The sequence below is a fragment of the Dermacentor albipictus genome, chromosome 1 (genome assembly GCF_038994185.2).
Source record: "Dermacentor albipictus isolate Rhodes 1998 colony chromosome 1, USDA_Dalb.pri_finalv2, whole genome shotgun sequence".
NCBI classification, from domain to species: Eukaryota; Metazoa; Arthropoda; class Arachnida; order Ixodida; family Ixodidae; genus Dermacentor; species Dermacentor albipictus.
Window position 1 is genome coordinate 77,449,436 of NC_091821.1, and position 26,015 is coordinate 77,475,450.

Below are 26,015 nucleotides of genomic sequence, written 5' to 3' on the forward strand. Positions count from 1 at the left end.
TTGAATAGAAGTATAATGATTATGAACAAAAGTGGGCAATCCAACAGTGCAACAAAATTAATTTACAAACGACTGATCAACATAAATCGAGAAAAATAATGAAACATGGCTACACAGTAATAAATGTATACACACACGCACACATAAATACACACCTATATATAGACACACATATAAAAGTATGTACACTTGTCGAATAATCAGGTAAGGTATGTTGTTAATAAGAACTGTTTTAGAAGCCGCCGGAAATAGTGTAATGAAGAGCATGATTTAATATTTGATGGCAGTGAATTCCAAAATGAAATTGCGGAAAAGAAGGCTGTCATTTTACCGTAGTTAGTGTTGACTTTAGGAAGCAAGAGATTATTATTTTCAGAAAACCGCGTGTTATTTGTATTGAAAAGTTGCGTTGAGGGAAGTAACTCAGCTGGAATGTCACTGTTTCTACTTCTATATAATATAAGACATAGTTTCAGTTGAAATGTGCAAGTTAATGGTAGAATCTCAAGAGTGCGAAAAATGGGCGCTGCTGATGTGATGTATGAACTGTGGGTAATTATTCGGACCGCCCGGTTCTGAAGGTGAATGAGGGTTGTCAGATGTGCAGGATATGTGTTGCCCCATGATGAAATGCAGTAAGTAAGGTGACTGTTAATGAAAGCGCAGTAAAGTGATTTTAGTATATATTGCTGAAAACAGTGTCTTGTTCGAATGAGCACGCGGATGCCGAAAGCAGTCTTCTTAGTGACAGAGTTTACGTGAATGTTATACTTAAGTTGGGGGTCTAATGTAACACCAAGGAAAGTTACAAAATTAGATGGGGTAATGACGTAGTTATCAATGTATAGTTCAGGGGTTCTTGTAGGCGTTTTTTGGGACGAGTGAAATAACATAAACTTTGTTTTAACAGGGTTTACGTTTAGCAAGTTATTTTTACACCAAGACACAAGATTCGTGACATCGGTGTTTAACTTTCTGAGTAGACTGTTAATGTCTTTATAACTACTGAATATCGTTGTATCGTCAGCATAGAGGATGCACTCAGAACTGTTAAGCGATGATGGTAAGTCATTAATGTAAATGAGGAATAGCAGAGGACCCAAAATTGATCCTTGTGGAACGCCCTGGTTCGTTGTTATTGGGGTGGATAAAACGCTTCCATATCTAACAACCTGGGTTCTGTTAGTAAGGTAGCTTTGCAAAAGAGCTAAAGCAGGTCCACAAATTCCAAATGATTCAAGTTTAGCGTACAAAATGGAGTGGTTAATAGTGTCAAAAGCTTTAGTTAAGTCAACAAATACCGCTCCCGCCCATAGCCCATTGTCGATAAACTGCTTTAGGCTGTCAGTTAGTTTTATCAGTGCTAATTCAGTTGATAAGTTAGCACGAAAACCAAACTGCTTAGAAGTTAAAAGGTTAAATTTTGTTAGGTAGTTCGTTAGGCGATTAACAAGGAGCTTTTCAATTACTTTACTAAAAAATGGCAGTATTGTTATAGGGCGATAATTAGAAAAAATATTTCGATCACCTTTTTTAAATACTGGAGTGACTTTTCCTTGTTTGAGACTCGTTGGAAAAACGCCGGTACGAAATGCAGTGTTAATAATATCAGAGAGGACAAAAGATAACTCACGAGCAACAAGTTTGATTTTTGATGGATGAATTGAATCTAGGCCACAGCCTGTTGTCTTGAGCCCTATTATAGTGCGATGAACTTCATTTGGCGATGTGGGTTTTAAGAAAAAGGAGTGAGGCACGCGGGGCTCAGGATTTGCAGAAATACAGTGAAAGTATGAATTAAAAGGCATACACATCCATGCCAACAATGATACAGTAAGCATTTAGCAATATTAAAATTTTAAGTGAAAAGGTAGAGGCAACTCAAAGGAAAGCTCAAATGATGTGAGTGACAGAACTCTGGCATTGACACTTTAGGGGCGAAGGGGGGGGGGGGGGGGGAGGTTTAGCTTTCGGCATCGTTGGGGGGGAGCAGAGCACCCCCTCCCCCGGATAAAGGGGGGGGTGGGAGGCTTGGACCCCGGAGCCTCCCATAGTCGGTGCCTATGGGCGGAGAGACTGATGCAGCAAGCTGTAGTGTATTGTCTGTCTGTTCTGTGCGTGTGTCCGTGCTATACGTTCCCCAGAGCAACTTCTGGACCTCGCTAATCAATTTTCCTGGGTTTAACATCCCTGATGTCTGGCCCCTGTGATGCAAACAGCATGCTTGTGTAATATGTTTGCCTGGCTTCTAATACTATTCCCACAGTCCTTTGATAAACGCACTAGAGGCGTTCTGTTGTAATTTGTATCTTCAAGTTATATGTCACCAAATGCAGCAGTGTTGTGTTTTCGATAGTGTTCTTTTTTTTCAGAGCTGAAACCACCACGTGACTAATTCAAAACAAGAGGAAGGTTCACAAGAAGATGGAAGCTTGAAGTGACTAACAGTGCTAGAAGAAGGAATGTTGCTGAAGCGAACATTTCAACAAGGAGCTTGTCTTCATCAAGGCAGCAACTGCCCTGACGAAGACAAGTTCCGTTATTTTAATGTTGACTTCAGCGACATTCCTCTTTCTAGCACTGTTAATTGTGTGAATACCTTTGTTGGAGCACCAATGCATGGGCAGAGCACTGGTACCCATAAAACAAAGTTATGGAGTAGTCAGCACCACGTGCACCGTCGCATGTACCCATTGGATATAGATTTGTCGGCCGAATTGATGGCTGTCGCACATACGACAAAGAGATAGTTGCACAAAGTACCTCCCAGCTTTGTTGCTGGTAACATGTAGATACATGCCACCCTGGAGAGAGGTGGTGAGCTGAGTAAGCCTGTGGTTGTTCATGAACCTGCAGGGCATGTCCTGTGTGGTCGGGTTTGGTGTGGCGCCACTGCTGGAATTTTATCAGCCAATTCACTGACCCCCATTTTAATGTGTTCTGGCAACAAATAACATTATAAATCACTGGCTGTTTGCAAAAATTCATTGCATTAATGTGTGGTGACACTGTTTTGTGATTATGCTCCATTTTTATGCTCCCGATTCTTCTTATGTGAATTTTCTTGCATGAGCAATCGCTGCAATTTTGTTGCAATGCACCAATTTTATGACGACTTTCACTATGCCACCAGTGTTGCCAACTGTCCTGAATTTAGTGAGACATTCCCAGCGTTAGCGTAAACGGCCCAAGTTGGGATGGCAGAATGTCCTGAATTTTCCTTCTCTTAGTTGCTGAATAACAATCAATAAACCAGATTTACTTTATATAAATGCCAGCAACTCAAACGAACATTCTTCTGTTTTGTTGCATTGCCATAAACTTAAAGGCAGTTCAGTTTTTGTTGTGTATTTTGTTATGTTGTAGGCCCTGACTATTCACAGTACCTTTATCTGTATTGGTAGCCACGTTAACCAGGCAAATACAGCTCCTTTCTTGTTTTTAAATTGGGATACGGTAGGACTACAAAACTAGGAAACTTTGTTATATGTAGAGTCTAGCGGCTCGGGTTCCTGGCAATGACAGTGTTGGTCATTGTCAGCTGACCCCCTACAGCCTCCGCCCCGAGCCCTAAATGCCACTGCTGCTGCAAAGCCTGATAGTATTAGTCTTTATCGGGCTGAAGTGCAACTATGGTAAGAAGCATGTCAATGTTTGAATGATATAAAACACACTTAGGCTTTGATATCAAAATGCAGGGAGGAGAAAATATAAAGATTCTACAATTGGAGCGGGATTGAGCGTATGCACCCCTCCCCTAAGTTTCCCGTAAAATTCACTACGAGAGCATTCTCCTCAGCAATCTCAATGTTGCCTTGAACTCAAGTACATTGGGAAAGTGGTGAGAACTTGCATTTTGAGCATGGTGAAATCTGTCTATTTGGGAATGAAGTCAGAGTAATCACAATAATTTATTTTCCAGTGACTCAACAGCCTTACATAAACCACAACGAATTGTTTTTGGAACATGCATTGCACTCTCAAAAAGTTAGCAACTTGTGCCTTATCACATAAGCAACCATATGGGGATCTTTTTCCCAAAAGGAATAATAATGGAAGTTATCTTTCTCAACGTGCTAAACTTATGACGGATTTTATAGTACACTGATGATATTCCTGTGTAGTCTTTGCCTCTTTTTCTCCCTTCAAGTGCATCCCTACTGTAATGTTTTGTCTCCTTCGAGACTCTAGTAAGTTTTATCTTTGATATATTCAAAAGAAACAAATATTCAATAACTTTGAATAGTCGCTTATTGAATGTGAATCGAATAGCATGGACTGTTCGATTTCTCATTTGAAATTTCGAATATTCGCACACCCCTACCTTTCCAGTATATCTCACACTGAAGGTAACGGCAACTGGCCCCTTGCAATGCAGAGTGAATTGTGCTGTTTTGTTGAAGTGAATAGTAGACCATGAGATCACGTACAGTTGTGCACAATGCCCACAGACGCAGGACACAACAGGAATTGTAGCATACATGTTCATGATTTAAAAAAAACTGTCAGTAACAAGAGCATATATGAAGGCTTGGCAGGATTCTGTTGTATTGAAGATGTGCCATACAGTGCAAAATGCGCATAACCATTTACATTCTCAGTCACAGAGTCTTTCAACGCCTGTTCCTGAAACACATGTCATGCTGTGCTACTGATTGCCTGGCAGCTTCACATAATTATCAGCATCCCAAAATTTTTTGCATGTAGTTATAATAATAAGAATAATAATTTTATTTATGCCTCAAGAAATACAGACAGGGGAGCTGCAGGAAAAGCTGTCGTAAACAGTGTGACTTAGCCGCAGCCCCGAAATGCAAAGCAGCAGCGACAGGCAATCTCGTCACAGACGTGACGGCTTCATGTTAAAAAATATATATATATATATATATAACAGTATAGCAAGAACATAAGACCAAACAAAAGCTTATCTGCACTTACATGCACACAAACCAAATTACTTCGTCATAAGTGTGTTTACACTTATGTAATCACGCTTGTAAATATGCTTTACATTCAAGCAGCATTTCTGAAAACTGTGAAGGGTACAGGTGCAAGAAAACAGCGTGTGAACTTAAGTTTTGCCAAATCAGCAGAGAACAATATGTTAGTGCTTGACTATTTATTTGCAATCTATACATTTGGGCTAATTGGTATTGAACAATTTAGGAACTGCATTGCCTTAGTGAATTGGGGTCCTGCATACACAGAAAACACAGCTGAGTGTGCTTACCGCAAATTCCTGGAAATATTTATTCCATTATACGATGACTGCTTCCATGTTGTTGACATAACACCATGTAAAAATGCTCATCAACCCAGGATGACCCGTCACCTTACACAACTCGTGAAAAAGAAACACAAGATGTTTGCAACATTCATTAAATCTAGGGATGTGGACGTACTAGAGGGGTACAAGTAACTACGCTACCATTTGAATAGAGGAATTAGAGTAGCTAGGGTTACTTTCTACAACAACCTATTCGATAAGCAACTTTCTAGCAACGCCAAAGAAAAATGTAGGTGTCTAAACTTGCTTTTAAATAGTAACACACAAAACAAGAACATAGCACGTTTAATGATCGATGGCAAGGAAACGTCAGGTTCACACCTCGCTAACTTGTGTAATAAATTTTTCTCCAAAGTAGGCCATGGCCACTTCTATGCTGACATCTCTGGTTTTCTAGGTGATAAACTAATAGCACTTTATTTTTTTAGACCAGTGGAAGTTTTCACAGTGTGCCGAAACTTAAAGGATACCTGCAGTCTTGATGTGCACAATATTCAAAGTCGTCCAGTGAAATGTACTCTTGACATAATTACACCATGTCTAATGTAAATATTTAACACTGCACTTATGAGAGCTCGATTCCCTGCTGATATGCAGCTAGCGAGAGCAGCCGTGATTTATAAAGAATGAGATACATACAAACACTTCAGGAAAGTATAGGCCAGTGTCTATACTTCCATATTTTTGTTAGGACTTTCCGCATTTGTCTTCACAACTTTCTTCTTAAACATTCTGAAATAACTGATTGCCAATATGGCTTTACACAAAACAGGTCTGTGGAGCATGTACTACTTGTTAAAAAAAATACATATTAAAAAATTTCGAGACACAGCTTCCAACTCTTGGCATTTTTGTTGATTTCAGTAAAGCCTTTGACTGCTTAAATCCAATATTCTTTTTGCAAAATTGGAGTGCTATGTCATATACGGCACGCCCTCAACTTAATCATGTGGGTTTGCAGTCTCAATGAGTCATGATTAATCATTACTCTTCACAGATTCAGAATTTCGAATGGCGTTCCTCAGGGTAGTATTTTGGGGCCACTCTTGTTCAATAAATAAATGATATCACTAACATCAATACCCATGCAAAATACTTTATACATGCAGACGACACCAGCCTATTCTCTTCCAATGATGTACGAAGCTTAGCGGGTACCACAAACTGCGTGCTCTCATCACTTGCCACATGTTCATCAGTTAATTTAATAAAGATAAACGAAGAGAAAGCTAGTGCAGTACTCTTTCTCCTTAAAAGAAAAGTATTTTGCCGCCCCTCGTTATACCTCAGTGCAACTATGATCGAGTATGTGGACACCTTCATCTCACTGGAGGTAACGTTTAGCAGTACGATGTCATGGGATGCCCATGTTAATCTTTCTTGAACACTTTCTAGAATCATCAGAATTACATTGCGTAACAGGCATATTTTGCTTACCAAAGCTAAGTTACGTTGTATTATGCATTTATTTATTCCCACCTAAGCTATTTTCTCATTGTCTGGGGCAACACAACAATGTCTAATATTCTCAAACCAAACCTAGCAAAAGAAAATGCTGCGCGTTATTGTCAATGGATTGTACGATTTGCATTCTAGGCATGTTTACCTGCATTATGATATTGCACCTGTCAACAAGTTATTTGACTACAGATTTGCATACTTTTATAAAACAATAACAAGAAAAAATAATTCATTTCTCAAAATGTTCCACTTCCATGTTGCCATTCATAATATGACATCAGAGTAATTTTGTATTACCAAAGTGTAGAACTAGCTATGGGTTTCCTAGTTAAGCTATATTGTGCCAAAGTTCTCAAATACCTCATTTCATGACCGGCTAAATACTATGGCATTGTCCGCCATCTGGAAGAGCTTTATTCAGCAATCTATGCTATCGTGATGTCAAATGTTAACTTTCACTGTGCCACTCTGTGTTATAACTTTACAAATACTTGCATTACTCTAAAATTATAGTTTTAGAATAGGGGCCTCAAAGAAATAGCGTCCAAGGCACTGCGCATGCGCGAGACGCCAACTGCGTTTGGGTTTCGCGTCAATCTGTAATTGAACTTTGCAATTTATTTCAAAGTTCAATTACAGATTTTCATCAAGTCAAAGAAAAAAAAAAGTCGTAGTTTGCGTCCATTGTTTCTACTACATTTGCACTGATATTCGTTTTCGCGGGTTTCCGTTGGTACTCCTGTAGATCACGAGCATGCATTCGCAACGGTGAAAGGTCGTCGGTTCGCCTAGCCGAGTTCACGGCCGCGTGCACACGTGAGATTCCGGAACTACAAGGCCAGAACCGTTAGAAATCATTCTATATTGAGTTACCCATCGCGATCAGGAAAACACATCGATCGCGGATAAATCTAAGAAGGTTTTAGGCATGTAAGGCCCTCTGGGCTGTACTTGCCGGCGATAAGGTAGCCTCGCCGCCTACGGGATTATCTGACTGAGCTATGTCGAATGCTCGGTTGCCGTAGTTGGAAGTTCGAATCCCATAAGATTTTTTTTTTTTAATTTGACGATGGTGAGCTCAAAATTCAACTCCTCCAGTGCACAACATCTGCAGGCTTGAAGTGACTCCTGACACCGGCGAGAGATGCCGACAGCGACTGGGGCGATACTAATCCAGGTGCAACCAAATTAGGAAGGCCCACTAAGCTTCAACAAAGACACTCCCTCACCAGGACAGGAATTGACCTCCCTGGTGCAGTATTCGGCCACTACCTCCCGAATGAGTCCTACAATTAACTCGTGGCCCTCAGTCCCCAGCAGCTGCGGAGCATTTGACCAAGGCGGCGGTCAGACGCAGCAGAGGGTGCTAAGAATCTCTGGGTCCGGACAGGTCGCCAATGGAAACTGACCCTGTCAACCTTTAAATGCCGAACTCTCGAGTGAGGCTAGCTTAGCAGGATTCTTTGAGGAACTATCAGCTATTGTTTTTGGATATCATCGGCATTAGTGAGATTAGAAGAACTGGTGAGGCTTATACATTGCTGAATAACGGACATGTCCTGCGCTATAGAGGTCTCCCAGAGAAGAAGCAATACGGGGTATGATTTCTAATCCATCAGGAGCGGGCAACATTGACGAATTCTACAGCATTAATGAGAGGGTAGCTGTAGTAATCAAACTTAATAAGAGGTATAGATTAAAGGTAGTACAAGCCTACGCTCCAACATCCAGTCACGATGATGACGTAGATCAGTTTTATGGCGATGTTGAATTACCACTGGAAAAATTCCAAACTCAGTATTCTGTAGCAATAGGCGACTTTAATGCAAAAGTGGGAAAAAATCAGGTTGGTGAACAAGCAATTGGCAACTACGGCGTTGATTCTAGGAACGCTAGAGGAGAGATGCTGATAAAATTCGCAGAAAGGAATAAACTTCTAATAATGAACACCTTTTTCAGGAAGCGTAGCAAGAGAAAGTGGACCTGAAAACAGCCCTAATGGTGAAACAAGAAATGAAATTGATTTCATACTTTCTGCCGATCCCAGCATAGTGCAGGATGTAGAAGTGATAGGTAGGCTAAAATGCATTGATCATAGGTTAATGAGGGCTAAGATTCACCTCAATTTGAAGAGAGAAAGAGTAATATTGGCCCAGAAGAAACAGGTCAACCTAGAGGCAGTATAAGGGTAAAAGCAGACAAATTCAGGCTGGTACTTGCAAACAAATCAAATTATGGGGTTTTACGTGCCAAAACCACTTTCTGATTATGAGGCACGCCGTAGTGGAGGACTCCGGAAATTTTGACTACCTGGGGTTCTTTAACGTGCACCTAAATCTAAGTACACGGGTGTTTTCGCATTTCGCCCCCATCGAAATGCGGCCGCCGTGGCCGGGATTCGATCCCGCGACCTCGTGCTCAGCAGCCCAACACCATAGCCACTGAGCAACCATGGCTGGTGGTACTTGCAAACAAGTATGCAGCCTTAGAACAGAGAGATAAAGATGACATAGAGGTAATGAATGAAACCGTAACTAGGCCGGCTTCTGAGGCAGCAATTGAAGTGGGAGGCCAGGCACCAAGGCAACCAGTAGGCAAGCTCTCCCAAGTAACTAAGGGCCTAACAGAGAAACAACAAAGAATAAAAGTGTCCAACTCAAGAGATAAGATAGAATTCGCGGAACTGTCAAAACTGATCAACAAGGCGAAAATAAGTGATATTCGAAACTACAACGTCGGAAAGACTGAAGCAGCCGTAAAAAATGGACGCAGCCTGAAATCGGCGAGAAGGAAACTTGGCATCGGATAAACCAAGATGTATGCACTGAAATATAAGCAGGGTAATATCATCAGCAATCTCAAAGATATAGTAAAAGCAGCGGAATAATTCTATACTGAACTGTACAGTACCCAAACAGCCACGATACCGCCATTCGAAGCAGTAACGAACAAGTCGCAGAGGCTCCTTCTATAACGCAGTGACGTTAGAAGGGCCTTGCAAGATATGGAAGGGGACAAAGCGGCAGGAGAAGATGGACTACCAGAAGATGGAAGAGACATAATGCTTGAAAAACTAGTGGCCCTTTATACGAACTGTCTATCGACTTCGAGGGTCCCAGAGAATTGGAAGAATACCAACATTATACTAATCCACGAAAAGGGAGACATTAAAGAATTGAAAAATTATAGGCCCATTAGCTTACTTCCAGTATTATATAAAATATTTGCCAAAATAATCTCCAATAGAATAAAGGCAACACTGTACTTTAGTCAATCAAGGGAACAGGCTGGCTTCAGAAGGGATACTCTACAATGGATCACAACCGTGTCATTAGTCAGGTTATCGAGAAATCTGCAGAGTACAATAAGCCTCTGTATTGGCGGCGAGGAGTTACGGAGTCGTCATCTGTCGGAAGCGCCTCCCTTGGGTAGTATGAGGGATCACGCGGCGCGCTCCTCATAGGTTTCGCTTACGGCGCTCAATAAAAACACCATGCGGCAGCCCTCCTGGACATTTATGCAGGTACTTACAAAACGAGGGAAGTTTTTGACTGTCGATATAATAATATTGGGCAAACTGAAAGCACAGAATCTTTTACAGATGCCATCTCTTTACCGAACACGTACTGTGAACGCCACTGCGCGCGGTCGTCGCGATGGGGTCTCCCGAACCGGCTTCTTGCGTGAAAGGTAGCCAAACACTGTGAGTAAACAATGTGAAACATGTTCTTATAGTGGGCTGTCTGTATAACCAAATGGGGCATAACAGAATGGAGCCTCAATCCAGCGATCGCACAGGTTCGCAGCAACCGACTGCGCGTCTGCATGCATGTCCGCGCACAATGTTTTGCTTTCGCTGTGAGCGCGTTTTCGCACCGTGCCGTGAGCTTTAGGCCGCAGCATATGAGCATTTGACAGTACACTAGCAACCATTGTTGCGTGGACGCTATCAGAACTGTTCAAAAATAATTTCGTTATAGAGACTTCGACGCCTACGGCGACTGTGATGTGCCGTCGCGGCGATTCAATCTTTTTTTGTTTTGTAAATTCTTGGACATTTCAATATTCTTTCTCAAGTTGCGTCGCACTGTATGTTTATCGGTCTTCCCCCTGCTTCTTTTTTTTTTGTAATCCAGTGCATTAATTCTTAGCACAAACATGACCATATGCCATGCCTTTTTTTAATGTACGTCTTACCGCTCCCTTTCCGTTCCAGTGAACTTGCTAGTATCTAGCATAAACAAGTTCATAGACCAAACCGTCCTGACATTAGCCGGGCAGCGGGCACGCTCGAGCGTCTAAGTGCGCGTTTTCTGCTACTCACCGAACATTGCGCAGTCCCGGCGCCGTAGCAGAAATCTTCCTCGCGCGTGTTTGCTGCATACCAGAGTTGTAGCCGATGGCTGTCTGCCAGTTCTAAGTTTCGCCAGCCAAGCTTCACGCTGCTCCTTGCCCTGCGGCTGCATGTGAATGAGGCTGACACCGGGCTCCGTTGCATACGTCCAGCACTGCGGCATCGAGCAGTAGCCTACCATGCTGCACGCCTCCAAAGACAGCCACTACCTATTATAGCAGTTTCAAATGTTGTCAAGCCGACACCCAAGGCGGGAAAGCCTCACCACTTAATCAGAACCGCGGCGCACGTGGGACTTTCGTTTTCAGCTCGCTTCGGCGCTTCCGAAGCAGCCGACGCGGCCGCTGTGTCCATCTGATCCCTCATGCCACGTCACGCCGACGGTGGCGCCAGCCTTTCCAGTGGTGGAGCTCGCCGCCAATATGGCTGTCATAGATTACGAAAAGGCATTTGATTCAGTAGAGATACCACCAGTCATAGAGGCATTACGTAATCAGTAAGTACAGACCGCTTACGTAAATACCATGGAAAATATCTACTGAAGTTCCACAGCTACCTTAATTCTACACAAGAAAAGCAGGAAGATGCGTATAAAGAAAGGGGTCCTGTAAGGAAAGAGGTCAGACAGGGAGACACAATCTCTCCAATGTTGTTCACTTCGTTCTTGGAAAAAGTATTCAAGCTATTAAACTGGGAAGGCTTAATAGGAGTAAGGATCGACGGCGAATATCTCGGAAACCTTCGATTTGCCGATGACATTGTTCTATTCAGTAGCACTGCAGACGAGTTGCAACAAATGATAGAGGACCTTAATAGAGAGAACGTAAAAGTGGGGTTGAAGATTAATATGCAGAAGACAAACATAATGATGAGTAGCCGGACAAGAGAACAAGAATTCAGGATCGCCAGTCAGCCTCTGGAGTCGGTGAAGGAGTACGTTTACCTAGGTCAATTAATCATAGGAAACCCTGATCGTGAGAAGGAAAATCATAGAAGAATAAAAATTGGTTGAATCGCATACGGCAGGCATTGTCAGCTCCTGACTGGAAGCTTGCCATTATCATTGAAAAGGAAAGTGTACAATCAGTGCATTTTACCGGTGCTGACATATGGGGCAGAGACTTGGAGACTGACAAAGAAGCTTGAGAACAAGCTAAGGACCGCGCAAAGAGCGATGAAACGAAGAATGCTAGACATTGCGTTAAGAGACAAAAAGAGAGCGGTTTGGATCAGAGCAAACTGGTATAGCCGATATTCTAATTCACATTAAGAGAAAAGAATGGAGCTGGGCAAGTCATGTAATGGGCAGGTTAAACAGCCGTTTGACCATTAGGGTTACAAAATGGATACCAAAAGAAGGGAAACGCAGGCGAAGACGGCAGAAGACTAGTGGAGCGATGAAATTAGGAAATTCGCGGGCGCTAGTTGGAATCGGTTGGCGCACGGCTGGGGTAATTGGAGATCGCAGGGAGAAGAAGCCTTCGTCCTGCAGTGGACATAAAACAGGCTGCTGCTGCTGATGATGATGAAGATTACGAATGACCATGAGAGCACCAAGACGTAGGCGGCTAGATAGATACTGTCAAAGTGGCAAATGTTTGCCAAGAAGTGCTTCGCATTTAAAACTGAGAAACGTGCTTGCAAATGTCAAAGACAAGCTCCCAAAAGAAAGCTATACGAAGGTGTTCTGTATAATGTTCCTTGTGCAGACTGTAATCACGTCTACATCGGCGAGGCGGGTAATCTTCAAAGGCGCATCAAGGAACACTCTTATGATGTCAAGTCTCTTCTAACGCTCTTGTTGAGCTTTCTGTCTCGGATGGACATATTGACTATAGGTATAGGGCGAGTGTGCTAGCCACTGAAAGTAATCTAACCTCGCCGTTTGCATCTTGAGTCAATACTAATCCAGACTACTGATACCACGCTGAACTGCAGTGACGGCAGCCTTACTTCTGTTTATGCCTACTGTTTGCCCGATCTGTTCACGTGTACATAATCGTCTCCCCCTTTCTTTTGCTTTCATTGCGAACAAGGCCCCCGTATGGTAGCCGAAACGTCTTTTAAACCGAAGCTGTTTATGCGGACCGTGTGCCGTCGTTGTCGGACTTCCGCTAAAACTATCATCATCACCAATGACTCGAGCGTCGTCGTCGTCGTCTACAGCTGGCTCGTTGGCACCCCTAGGCGCCTAGGCACCAGCGCGCGAACACTGCTCCCGCGTTCGTCGTCGTCGTCTTCCACAGATGGCTCCGCTGCCGCTCGTCATTCCAGCGTTGAAGTTCACTTCTCTCGTCTTAATGGAGAGGACGCGTTTACGGTGGTATGTGCCATTCATTGTCTTGGGTGACGGACAGGTTTAGTTTTGAAGAACCGCAAGCGGCAATGCCGAGCGGATGCTGCTAACAACGCCACTGAGCAAACTCGAAACATCGAACGCAAGCAACAACGGCGAACTGCGGGCATACCGTCACTGACGTCGTTCTCTGCGTCGCAGCCGTACGTGTGTGTAACCTCAAAAACACAAAAACGTCAATCGTCAAAACAGTTCAAGCTCACACGAAAAAAAAAAAAACACTGGGAGAACCACAAAAAAAAAATAAAAACACTCCTCAAGCATGCTCACCACGCGAAGCATGCAAAAGCGAAAATGAGGTGAAAGAATGGTGAACCAAAATATGTACAATGTAAACTGCTTTCGACGAAGTTCGACTTGCATGGTATAACACTCTGTGCAACTAACACAGCTTCACTGTTCGGCGATCTTCACGGACTGGAAGGGGCGGTAATTTGTGTGAGTGTGTGTGTGCGTGTGTGTGTGTGTGTGTGTGTGTGTGTGTGCGCGTGTGCGTGTGCGTGTGCGTGTGTGCGTGTGCGTGTGTGTGTGTGTGTGTGTGTTTGTGTGTGTGTTTGTGTGTGTGTGTGTGTGTGTGTGTGTGTGTGTGTGTGTGTGTGTGTGTGTGTGTGTGTGTGTGTGTGTGTGTGTGTGTGTGTGTGTGTGTGTGTGTGTGTGTGTGTGTGTGTGTGTGTGTGTGTGTGTGTGTGTGTGTGTGTGTGTGTGTGTGTGTGTGTGTGTGTGTGTGTGTGTGTGTGTGGTCGGCGTCCGTTTCACCTTTGACTATGATTTGTTAGCAATATATGTCCAGTGTGCAATGCTTGAAGGACCTGCATCACATGACCTGCACAAGCAGCCACATATACCAGAATTGCTTCCACGCATGCGTGAGATGTTGGATACACTGAGTCAAACTGTAGATGGCTTTAAATGTGTATTTTCGTCTGTTATCTAGGGAACTTAAGGTTGGAGGAGGGGGTAGAATAATGAGCATTTCGAAAGTACAGTCAACATTCGTAAGCTCTCCTGACTGTATGTTCAAACTTTCTTGGATGATTAATAAGGCTTTGTTTCTTCGGATAGCCTTTCTTCTACCATATTTGTTTGGTTTTTAATTGTTTTTAACTGACAAAAGAAAGGGTGTAATTAACATTTGGGACTTAGATAAAAAAATTCTGCGTACAGAGGTAATTCTGAGAATTTTTTTTGGTTAGAATGAATGCAAATGAGCAGCTAAAAAATGGACGACAAGGAAGACAAGAAAATGGCACAAAAATGCTTTAATCTGCAAAAAAGAAAGGGGGAAAAGAAAACACTGATGTGCCTCATTTTAGATGCAAAAGAATTTCTATGCTTACCCAACGAGAAAAACCGTCGGTCCGTTTCGTAAGACAATCGCCTTCAAGATAGCGCCCGCAGCAGCGAGCGAATTCACCTTCGTGCTGCCTCTCGCTTCAGTACCAGCTACGCGGCGAGAACACAGAGCACGCGAAGCTGTCAGCACTCTCTTCACTGAGCTTCCATGGCAGATCGCTTTCAAGATTGGGGCTCGCGCGTATCTCTTCAACGCGAACTCAGCGGCAAGAACACAGCACACGAGGGTGTCAGCAGTGGGCGCTCTCGGTCGCCATCGTAGATCGCTTTCAAGGTAACGGCCCTTGCGCACGCGCCAGACATAGCCGCCGCTGATTGCGATTGATCACGGTTCATAATAGTTCGACGCGGGTGGATAAGGCGCTAAAGAGTGATAACATGTTATAATGATCGAAACGTCATCAGCACACCTGGCGCCGCCATCTGCAGCGGTTTGCTTGCGTCATTAATTCACCTTGCGCCGCCGTCGGCACCAGTATGTGTCGCCGCAGCGCTGTCGTTTGTACTGGTCGGATCAAGTTTCATTACACTGATAATGACACCGGGCTGCATGGAGATAAGCAAGTGGCACAATGCTTGCGCATGCTTAACCCCCAGATAAGTTTTTGCGTAAGTTTTTGCTGCAGATTGCATGATTATGATTTATGGATTTTATTGGCGCAAGGGTGCAAATTGCATAGTGAGGCGTTCCAAGTAAAAACATAAGATTCAGGGCGTTTGTTAGCCTAAGATCGAAACTTATTTCTGAGAGTTTAATCAAAATGGTTTTATGCGAAAAAACAAAGTCGGATATCTGCCCGGCGCCTCTCCGTAGTTCCTCTTCGCCTCACGGCATACCCCTCCGCTGTAGAGTGAAATGAAAATGCTGTGCCTTTTTGAAGACAAGGTCTCAGTTGAATTCACGCGGATTTGGCGTGTAACCACTTCCAGAAAAAAAAAACTACCATTTCGAACCTCCAGAGCGTTGTAGCGAGTCACGAACAGCATCAAAATGTAGGTCTCAACGAAACAAAAAGCAAGAATTACTTGCAGAGTAGGTAAAATTAGGGTGCGGTCGTAATTAGAGCCAATATAGTAACAAACTAACCAAATTGCACTATACACCTGTAAAGGGTTCACCGCCGTAGATGTAGGCATGGTGAGGCAAAGCCGCCGTGTAGTACACTTTTGGGAATTGGTGCGAGTTCGCTTAGTTTGGACTAAGCAGGGCTTTCGTGAGGCAACGATGTTTGGAAGGTGGCTTCGCCGGTGTCAACAAGAAGCGAGAATTAATCGCAGAACAGGTAAAATAGTGGTATAGAGTAATTAGGAGCAAAATAGTCGAAGATTAACCACGTTGCACCCTAGACTTTAGTATATCCGGGATCGGCCCAGCAGGCCTTTTGGTCGGAGAAGATGAATCAAGTTTTAACGCTAAAGAAGACAAGGTCAACGTAATTGCGCGTGAAATACGACATGAACAACATACGAAATGACTGAATAATGACCATGAAAAAGAGAATAGAGAGATATAATGGACGTTTAATCATAGAACAATTTGAACCACGATGTAAGTGCGTCGACCTTGTCTTGTGTGGCGTCGACACTCGATTGATCCTGGTAGTGCTGGTAGTAGTCTCAATCAAATTACCCGCGGAGTTGAAGCAGGCGTGATTGAGTGCCGATGGTGAACTGCTCATGAGGCGGCATTCTGCGGCTAGGTCTCGTAGAGTGATCACAGGTGTCGCAAACGGGCTCGTATGCATGGTTTTGTCGGGCGGGAGTTGTTTCGTCATTTTCTCGACGCAAGTAGACCTGGTACAGGCTTATGTTCTGAAGGTTTCTCAAGAGTAAGGAGGCCGTTCTCGTGCGCCGTCTGTCCCTGATATATCAAACTCTTGTGAATGAGTATCATATGTACTATCGCGCTCAGTATGAGCTACAACGCGCGAGCGCTTTGTCACGCGCTTTCGCATTGTAGCTCGTAATTAGCGCGATAGTACGCTTCGCGCGAACAATGGAAGATGAGCCCGACTGACAGTGGTAGATTGTTAGTGTACCTTCTACACAGAAAGCATAGCTTCATGCTTTGGATGGAGTTCCAATGTTCTAAGCACATACAACAACATTTTTTTAAAGATATTCACTTCTAAGGTGAACTGTTAGTAAGGTGTCATTGCATAGACAAATTCATATACGGTCTCTTGATTTGCAAATGTTAGACCTTGCTGCCAAATGTTTGGATCGTTTCTCCGACTAAACGTCGCAGGCGCTCTCGCAGTGAGAAGTGGCAAGAAAATTTCATTCGGCTTTCAAGCTAAAATCATTTTCATGGTAGGTGAGGGAAATTCTTGCTTTAATGCAATTCGCTATATTTGTCTACTTCAGGCATTTTGAGCATCAATAAATCAATCAATCAATCAATCAATCAATCAATCAATCAATCAATCAATCAATCCTCTTATGTGAACCCAGTAGCACGAGTTGTCAATGTTGAGGATGGCAGGTAAAAAGCCTGGAGGCTTGACTGGTCCTACATCCTATACACTTGGCAGAGCAGTGGTAACAAAACACAAAAATGTATAAAAGAATCCCGTAAACAAAGCAATGTAAGGTTGACAAATCAGTTTTAAGAGACAAGCGATATCGGAAAAATATCGAGGGAAAAAATATGTTACAACATTTTGTATAGCAACACCCAAGTATAAGAGCGTAGAAAAGCCTTAAATTCTGAGGGTTCATTTCTCGAATATCAATGTCTATTTCTTTGAAATAATTTATTAACCTCGTATAAGTATTTTCAAGCATCTGTTTGCTATAGTTTGTCCTATGTCTGACAACATTCTGCGGCGTCCAATAGCTTGGGCCACTAAGTATCTGCTCGTGGTGGTGATCCCGTCGCGGTCGTTGCAGCATCCTCACTCCAGTTTCGTCAATCACCTCTCGTCATGCCATCGCCGTGATCCCATTGTCCTCATACCGTTGTCGTGCCATCATCGTCACTATGTCGCCGTCATACAGCCGTCATGCATTCGTCGTCATACCGCGGTCGTGATGCCGTCGCGGTCGTTCTATCGTCATTCTCTTCGTCATCCAACTCTAGCCATGCCGTTGTCGTCATGCTGTCGTTTTACCAGCGTCAAAAATTCAGTAACGTCATCCCATTGTCGTCCTGCCGTCGTCGTTGCATCGACGTCAATCCTTCGTCATTCTATCGTAATTATGCTGTCGTCATTCAGTCGTGATTTTGTCGCCATGTCATGTCATCGTCGTTATGCACGCTTCGTGATACAGTCGTCGTTACGTCATTGTCGTCATGCACTCGTCATCCGATTGTCGTCATACCGTTGTCATGCCATCGCCGTGCCATACTGTCATCGCCATACAGTCGTCATACCATGGTAGTGCTGCCGTCGAGGTCGTTCTGTCGTCTCATTCTAACTTCGTCATCCAACACTCGTCAGGTTGGCGTCATGCCATTGTCGTCTTGCCGTCGTCGTTCCATCGACGTCAATTCTTGGTCGTTAATGTATCGTAATTGTGTTGTCATCGGGATTATGCCGCCGTTGTTGTTAAGAGTGGCAGCGGCGGCGTAGAGGTAGAACACCCGCCTCGCGTGCAAGAGGTCCGTGGTTCTAATCGCGGTGCCGGAAATTTTCCACCGGATTAAAAAAAAATCCGCGTGTTGATAAAATTGCACAAACAGGCCTGGAGTGTGGCCTGATCCCGGTGACCAGAACCGGTAACGCACTCCCTCACCAGAGCAGGATTGGCCACCCTGGTGCAGTACTTGGCCACAACCTCCTATATGAACACAACAATCAAACCCCGGCCCTCATTCCCCAGCAGCTGCGCATCAACTGACCACGGCGGCAGTCAGACCTGCGACGCAGCAGAGGGTGCTAAGAATCACTGGCTCCGGACAGGCCGACATTGGAATATGAACCTGGCAACGTTTAACGCTACAACGTTATCTAGTGAGGCGAGTCTAGCAGTGCTATTGGAGGAATTAGAGCGCAGTAAATGGGATATAATAGGGCTCAGTGAAGTTAGGAGGCCAAAAGAAGCATATACAATGCTAAAAAGCCGGCACGTCCTGTGCTACCGGGGCTTAGCGGAGAGAAGAGAACTAGGAGTCGGATTCCTGATTAATAAGAATATAGCTGGTAACATACAGGAATTCTATAGCATTAACGAGAGGGTGGCAGCTCTTGTTGTGAAACTTAATAAGAGGTACAAAATGAAGATTGTACAGGTCTACGCCCCTACATCCAGTCATGATGACCAGGAAGTCGAAAGCTTCTATGAAGACGTGGAATCGGCGATGGGTAGAGTGAAAACCAAATACACTATACTAATGGGCGACGTTAATGCCAAGGTAGGCAAGAAGCAGGCTGGAGACAAGGCAGTGGGGCAATATGGCATAGGCACTAGGAAAAGCAGGGGAGAGTTATTAGTAGAGTTTGCGGAACAGAATAATATGAGGATAATGAATACCTTCTTCCGCAAGCGGGATAGCCGAAAGTGGACGTGGAGGAGCCCGAACGGCGAGACTAGAAATGAAATAGTCTTCATACTCTTACTGTCCGTTGCCTACAAACTATTTACTAAGGTAATCGCAAATAGAATCAGGAACACCTTAGACTTCTGTCAAGCAAAGGACCAGGCAGGATTCCGTAAAGGCTACTAAACAATAGATCATATTCACACTATCAATCAGGTGATAGAGAAATGTGCGGAATATAACAAACCCTTATATATAGCTTTCATTGATTACGAGAAAGCGCTTGATTCTGTCGAAACCTCAGCAGTCATGGAGGCATTACGGAATCAGGGTGTAGACGAGCCGTATGTAAAAATACTGAAAGATATCTATAGCGGCTCCACAGCCACCGTAGTCCTCCATAAAGAAAGCAACAAAATCCCAATAAAGAAAGGCGTCAGACAGGGAGATACGATCTCTCCAATGCTATTCACAGCGTGTTTACAGGAGGTATTCAGAGACCTGGATTGGGAAGAATTGGTTATAAAAGTTAATGGAGAATACCTTAGTAACTTGCGATTCGCTGATGATATTGCCTTGCTTAGTAACTCAGGGGACCAATTGCAATGCATGCTCACTGACCTGGAGAGGCAAAGCAGGAGAGTGGGTCTAAAAATGAATCTGCAGAAAACTAAAGTAATGTTCAACAGTCTCGGAAGAGAACAGCAATTTACAATAGGCAGCGAGGCATTGGTAGTAGTAAGGGAATACATCTACTTAGGGCAGGTAGTGACGGCAGATCCGGATCATGAGACGGAAATAATGAGAAGAATAAGAATGGGCTGGAGTGCGTTTGGCATGCATTCTCAGATCATGAACAGCAGGTTGCCATTATCCCTCTAGAGGAAAGTGTATAATAGCTGTGTCTTACCAGTACTCACCTATGGGGCAGAAACCTGGAGGCTTACGAAAGGGGTTCCACTCAAATTGAGGACGACGCAACGAGCTATGGAAAGAAGAATGATGGGTGTAACGTTAAGGGATAAGAAAAGAGCAGATTGAGTGAGGGAACAAACCCGAGTTAATGACATCTTAGTTGAAATCAAGAAAAATAAATGGGCATGGGCAGGACATGTAATGAGGAGGGAGGATAACCGATGGTCATTAAGGGTTACGGACTGGATCCCAAGGGAAGGGAAGCGTAATAGGGGGCGGCAGAAAGTTAGGTGGGCGGATGAGATTAAGAAGTTTGCAGGGACGACATGGCCACAATTAGTACATGACCGGGGTTGTTGGAGAAGTATGGGAGAGGCCTTTGCCCTGCAGTGGGCGTAACCAGGCTGCTGCTGCTGCTGATGATGTTATGCTATCGTCGTCATGGCGTCGTCTTCGGACAGTCGCTATCATGCATCCGTTGTTATACCGTCGTCATCAGTCCATCTTCGTCATACGGGGTCGTCATACACGTTCGGTGTACCGACATCATTATTTAATAACGGTCACCTAATTGCCATTGTGCCGTTCTTGTCATCCACCTTGGTCGTTCCATCGACGTCTTTTGTTTTTGTCCTTCCATAGTCATTAGTGCGTCGGCTTCAAGCAGTCTCGTCATGCCGCCGTGCTCAAATGTTACTATGGCAAGCGAGTGCCATAGCAAAACGGGAGGATACCGGATTATGCCACATATAACCAAAGCAACGGAAGTCTCAGAATTACAACTATTTCTTCACATTTCTGTAGCAATATAAGTAAATAAATGCATTCGTTGATACGCGAGCACTCGACAAAGGCAGCGGCAACTGAACTGAAGGCGACGACGCGCCTTCCCTTCTGTGTCCTGGCCTCTGGAGGAACCCTTTTGAGAGGTTTCCATGATCTTCACGCTTCCAGTGGTCCTTTTCATTAATGCTACCCATTTTAGCCGCAGAATTGTGACACACTCTTCAGTTTTCTGTGCGAGAAAAGAAGACTGCATGCGCACTTTTTTTTTCAGATTTTACCTTATTTCTTTACTTTAGTATTTAGTTATTATTCACTTCATATATTTGTATCAGGTAACTATTAATTAATTTCACAATTTCCAGATGTTCTCGCGATTAAACTTATTTTTGTAATTTTATTATTTTCTTGAACCCTCGTACCACACAAGTCATGGCCGATACCCCACAGTGGGTTACGCTATTTTGGTGAACAACCAACCTACCATCTTGGCCAGTGCTTCCTGATACCAGATTTGTAAGTATACCCTGTAAATAGTTTGCTTTCCTTGTCCCCACGAGTGGAACCGGCTCCCACTGATGTCATCGGCCGGCGTCAATGATATCGAGAACAGCGTTTACAACTAGCTAGCAATGTTTTGTTGTACTTTGATTGTTTCGAATTTATAATCCTTATTCTCAAATCAAGTTTGTTGCTTTCTGAACTATTCCCTTATTTTTCCATATTACAAATGTCCATATGTTCTCCATTTAATTTTTTGTTTAACAAATGTAAAATTCGCAAAGTTTTGTCGTATTTTGATAGCTCACATTTCACAATCATTGTTCTTACAATATGTTTATTGTTTTCCGAACAGCTCTTTCTACTGTGTGCCTTGTGCATTCGTTGTTCGAAGTGTCAGGTCCTCCTCCTCCTCCTGGGCCTGCAGTAATTTGTTAAAGAATAATTGCAGGGAACTGAATTTATTAATGCAACTTCTCGAAAGATATAGCTCCACTGCAAATCGGGTTGTGATTATGCAAGGTCACACAAAAAAGTCTGCTCTCCGTTTTTGATGATTATTATTTTTTATGTTGTTGTTATTAGTCGTGGCCTAGTTGTAGAGCGCCCGCCTCGGCTGCAGGAGGTTGTGGGTTCGATTTCCACCGCCGCCGGGCACCCACTGGTTCAAATAAGTACCATGCAGTGTACCCCTGCCTGGTGTTCCGCAGGGGAACACACACACACACACACACACACACACGCACACGCACACGCACACACACACACACACACACAGAGAGAGAGAGAGAGAGAAAGTGATGTTTGGGCCGCTCGATCCCATGGCGGCCATTTCCCACGTGGCGCCCCAAATGCACCTATTGAGGTGGGGACGCCTTTGGGTTGGACTGCCAAGAGAAATACACCGGACAGGCATGAATTCCCTTTAGGGTCCATTTAATGCATAATCGACCTCCTTTCAGAATATGAGCGAGTGTAATTTATAAATAGAAGATACCGCTTTTGTGCATCTGCGGCTGGACGGGATGCGCATACCGGGCGGGTCTGACAGCAGTTCCGTAACCCGTCTTTGCTGTCGCGAAAGCTCAGTAACGATCAAGTTTGTCTAAAGACAGTGATGCTTGGAACAACGTTGCGTTCATTTACATGCACTTCTTCAATACGACCGGAAACGCGCATTGCGTCTTCACCCGCGCTACAATACATTCCTGCAGAAACCATCAATAATGGCTGTCAAAGATAGCGTTAATTAACTCCTTTGAAATTCGCTGTAAGTCCATTGAGCTTCCGGCTTAGAAAGCAACTTTTTTCGAAATTTCCCAGTGCGTTATAGAACGGATAACTAGAAATACACTTTCACAGCACTGAAATAAACAGTTAAAGTTCATCTCCCTGAGAGGAGGTATGGCAGTTGTTAGTAAACGCTGTGAGTGTCTATTTCTTGTTCGTGTCCGGTGCGCTGGGAAATTTTGTCTATACATGCATCAACTAGTCCAGCGCTAAACTTTGGTGAAGCAGCTTTCCGTCGCCCCCTCCACCTCTCCAAATTACTCCTCTCATTCCTCCATAACCCCCTCACGTCATTCCATATAATTCCTTTACATTGGTTTGGCCAAGTTTTCGTTTCTGCAGGACCGGTGCAGCTTTCTATTAAACTGGGATCGGCCCACTTTAATCGGCAAGAAACCAATCGAGGCGACGCACAAAACTCGTGGAAGGCGGCAAAGAAAGCTTCGCTTTCATAAAAGAATTATGCGCTCGAAGGCTTGCATTTGTTGTAGTGACGACATTTAGCATTTGTTGCTTCACTGCGTAATTCAGTAGAGAACAGAGCCGGTCGCCGGCACATCTTTATGTGTATAGTACACATGATTACATGCCTATAGCGTTATTTATGTGGTATGACGCGCAGTTGGAGGAGCGCGATAGACTCCTCTTCCACATCCTCTCACTCCTTCACAACCGCATCAGCACACTGCCCTCGCACTCCTTCGAACTGACGGTCCATTAAGGATTGGATCGTCGGCATAAAGCGAACGCTTAAAGATGTCTTAGCTGTATTGCAGTTCACATGGCTCAACGTTGACCCCTTGAGGTTTTTGTGTTTTCTTGGTACTGCTACGGAAACACAATCGCGCTAATACTTTTGGCTTTGCTGTCATGATGCTTATTTTTAGCGCATTGATCTAACATCTGCTGAAATATCTCCCCTTGATAACGGTGAAGCTCGTTTCCTTGGATTCAGTAGCCGTTCCTTTAGGAGTGGTCGTTAAGCAAGTAACCTTTGTTTTAGTCAAGCGCGATTGACGCTGCACATAGCCCGCTGTATTTTCGGAAGATGAAGCTTCTCCATGTACGCTACTCCTTCACTCGTGGCCAGCATGACTGCAGCATTCAGATCGGACGAACTTTCACGCGTGCTTGTCTTGTGCAAACGTCTTGGTGCGCGTGAAACATGTCGTATAGTTCGCGGGAGCATGCAAAAGTGGGGGCTTTCGGTTTCACCCTCGGGAGCGAAAAATCGTGCAACGCCTTCACGGGGCTAAATGTCACACTTCGGTGGTGTCAGGGCGCACAGTGTCCAACACGGGAGGCCACGACACAACCCGCGCTCCTTGCATGCGCAGCGACGACACATTGTAATGGTGACAGTGGCTATGATGATGGTGATGGCCGCACAGAGCAGCGTAGCGACCGCCGTTTCGCGCGCCAGTACTTGTGGCTGCGGAAGATGCGACGACTGCTCGGCGGTACCGGTATGCGGCCCAACCGCCCAGCAGCAGCACCGAGAGCGCAGAGCTCCCTGCTGCTAGCACTGTGGAAGCGACGCCAGCCCGGCGCGACTTGCCGCCTATGCGGAACGAGTGCATCTCGGTCGCAGTCGCCGTCTCGTTGCTCGGTGAAGCCATGCCTCGGCGGCGTCTAGGTCCGCCTCTGCCGTGGGGCACGACCGAATACAGCACCTGCAAGTACCACTGGCCGCCGGACGCTGTCTGCGAAAGGGCACCAGTTAGGAGGACCAGTTAGGAGGACTTTAACGGGACGCTGCAGCACTTTTTGAACACGGTAAGAAAACGATCGCTCTCTCCTGTGGCTTTCGAGGCACCCTCTATGCGTAATATGTACCGTGCGTGACGTCGTAGACCCGCGCGAAAGCCAATAGACGCGAGCCATTGGGCGATTGTTCATGATTACCGGTTACTTCCGAGCGAAACCTCGCCCCGAACGAATGCACACTCCTTCAATATTCTCAAACCGGCAAGCGATGGTTCACGCCAGGCACGTACCCAGGATTTTTTTTCGGGGGGGGGGGGGGGGCACCACCTCCATCATCATCATCATCATCATCATCATCTTAAGCCTGTTTTATGTCCACTGCAGGACGAAGGCCTCTCCCTGCGATCTCCAATTACCCCTGTCCTGCGCCAACCGATTCCAACTAGCGCCCGCGAATTTCCTCATTTCATCGCTCCACCTAGTGTTTTGTCGTCCTCGATTGCGTTTCCCTTCTCTTGGTACCCATTCTGTAACCCTAATGGTCCAACGGTTATGTAACCGGCGCATTACATGACCTGCCCAGCTACATTTTTTCTCTTGATGTCAATTAGAATATCGTCTATACCGTTCGATCTCTCATCCAAACCACTCTCTTTCTCTCTTAACGTTATGCCTAGCAATCTTCGTTCGATCTCTCTTTGCGTGGTCCTTAACTTGCTCTCAAGTCTCTGCCCCATATGCACTGGCAAAACGCACTGGGAAATGCACTGGCAAATGCATTGGCACTGGACATATTGCACTGGCAAAATGCACTGATTGCACACCTTACTTTTCAATAATAATGGTTAGCTTCCAGTCAGGAGCTGGAAATGTCTGCCGTATGCGATCCAATCTATTTTTATTTTTCTGTGAATTTCCTTCTCATGATCAGGGTTCCCTGTGATTAATTGACCTAGGTAAACGTACTCCTTCACAGTCCCTAGTGGCCGACTGGCCATCCTGATCTCTTGTTCCTTTGGCCGGCTATTTATCATTATCTTCATTTTCTGCATAATAATATTCAACCCCACTCTTACACTCTCTCTGTTAAGGTCTCCAATCATTTGTTTTAACTCGTCTGCATTGTTGTTGAATAGAACAATGTCATCGGCAAACCGAAGGTTGCTCAGATATTTGCCGTCGATCTTTACTCCTAAGCCTTCCCAGTTTAATAGCTTGAATTCTTCTAAGCACGCAGAAAATAGCTTTGGAGAAATTGTGTCTCCCTGTCTGACCCCTTTCTCTATAGGTATCTCCCTACTTTTCTTGTGAAGAATTAAGGTAGCTGTAGAACCTCGCAGATATTCTAACGCGAAATACGAGTCAGTAAGACGAGAAACTATTTACAGATTATATTTACAACAACGGTTGCAGCGCTGACCGGTTAGATTCACAGCGCGAGCCCAGTTAGTTCTTCCTCCTCTTTTCTGGAGTGATGGCGCCTACGCGCCTCGTTCAAACAAACAGATACCTCACGCATGTAGCA

General features: G+C 44.5%; 1 protein-coding gene across 2 annotated transcripts in view; it reads right to left on the reverse strand.

Moving 5' to 3' along the window:
• Positions 1 to 22,402: 22,402 nt before the first annotated feature.
• The window catches only part of LOC135917626 (extracellular matrix organizing protein FRAS1-like), an 83,345-nt gene continuing 79,732 nt past the window's right edge, over positions 22,403 to 26,015 (reverse strand). For both annotated transcript variants that reach the window (XM_070522711.1, XM_065451196.1), the window contains exon 18: positions 22,403 to 24,486. In XM_070522711.1, coding sequence (XP_070378812.1) covers positions 24,043 to 24,486 — 444 coding nt within the window. In that variant the 3' untranslated portion in view covers positions 22,403 to 24,042. The remainder of the gene's footprint in view (positions 24,487 to 26,015) is intronic.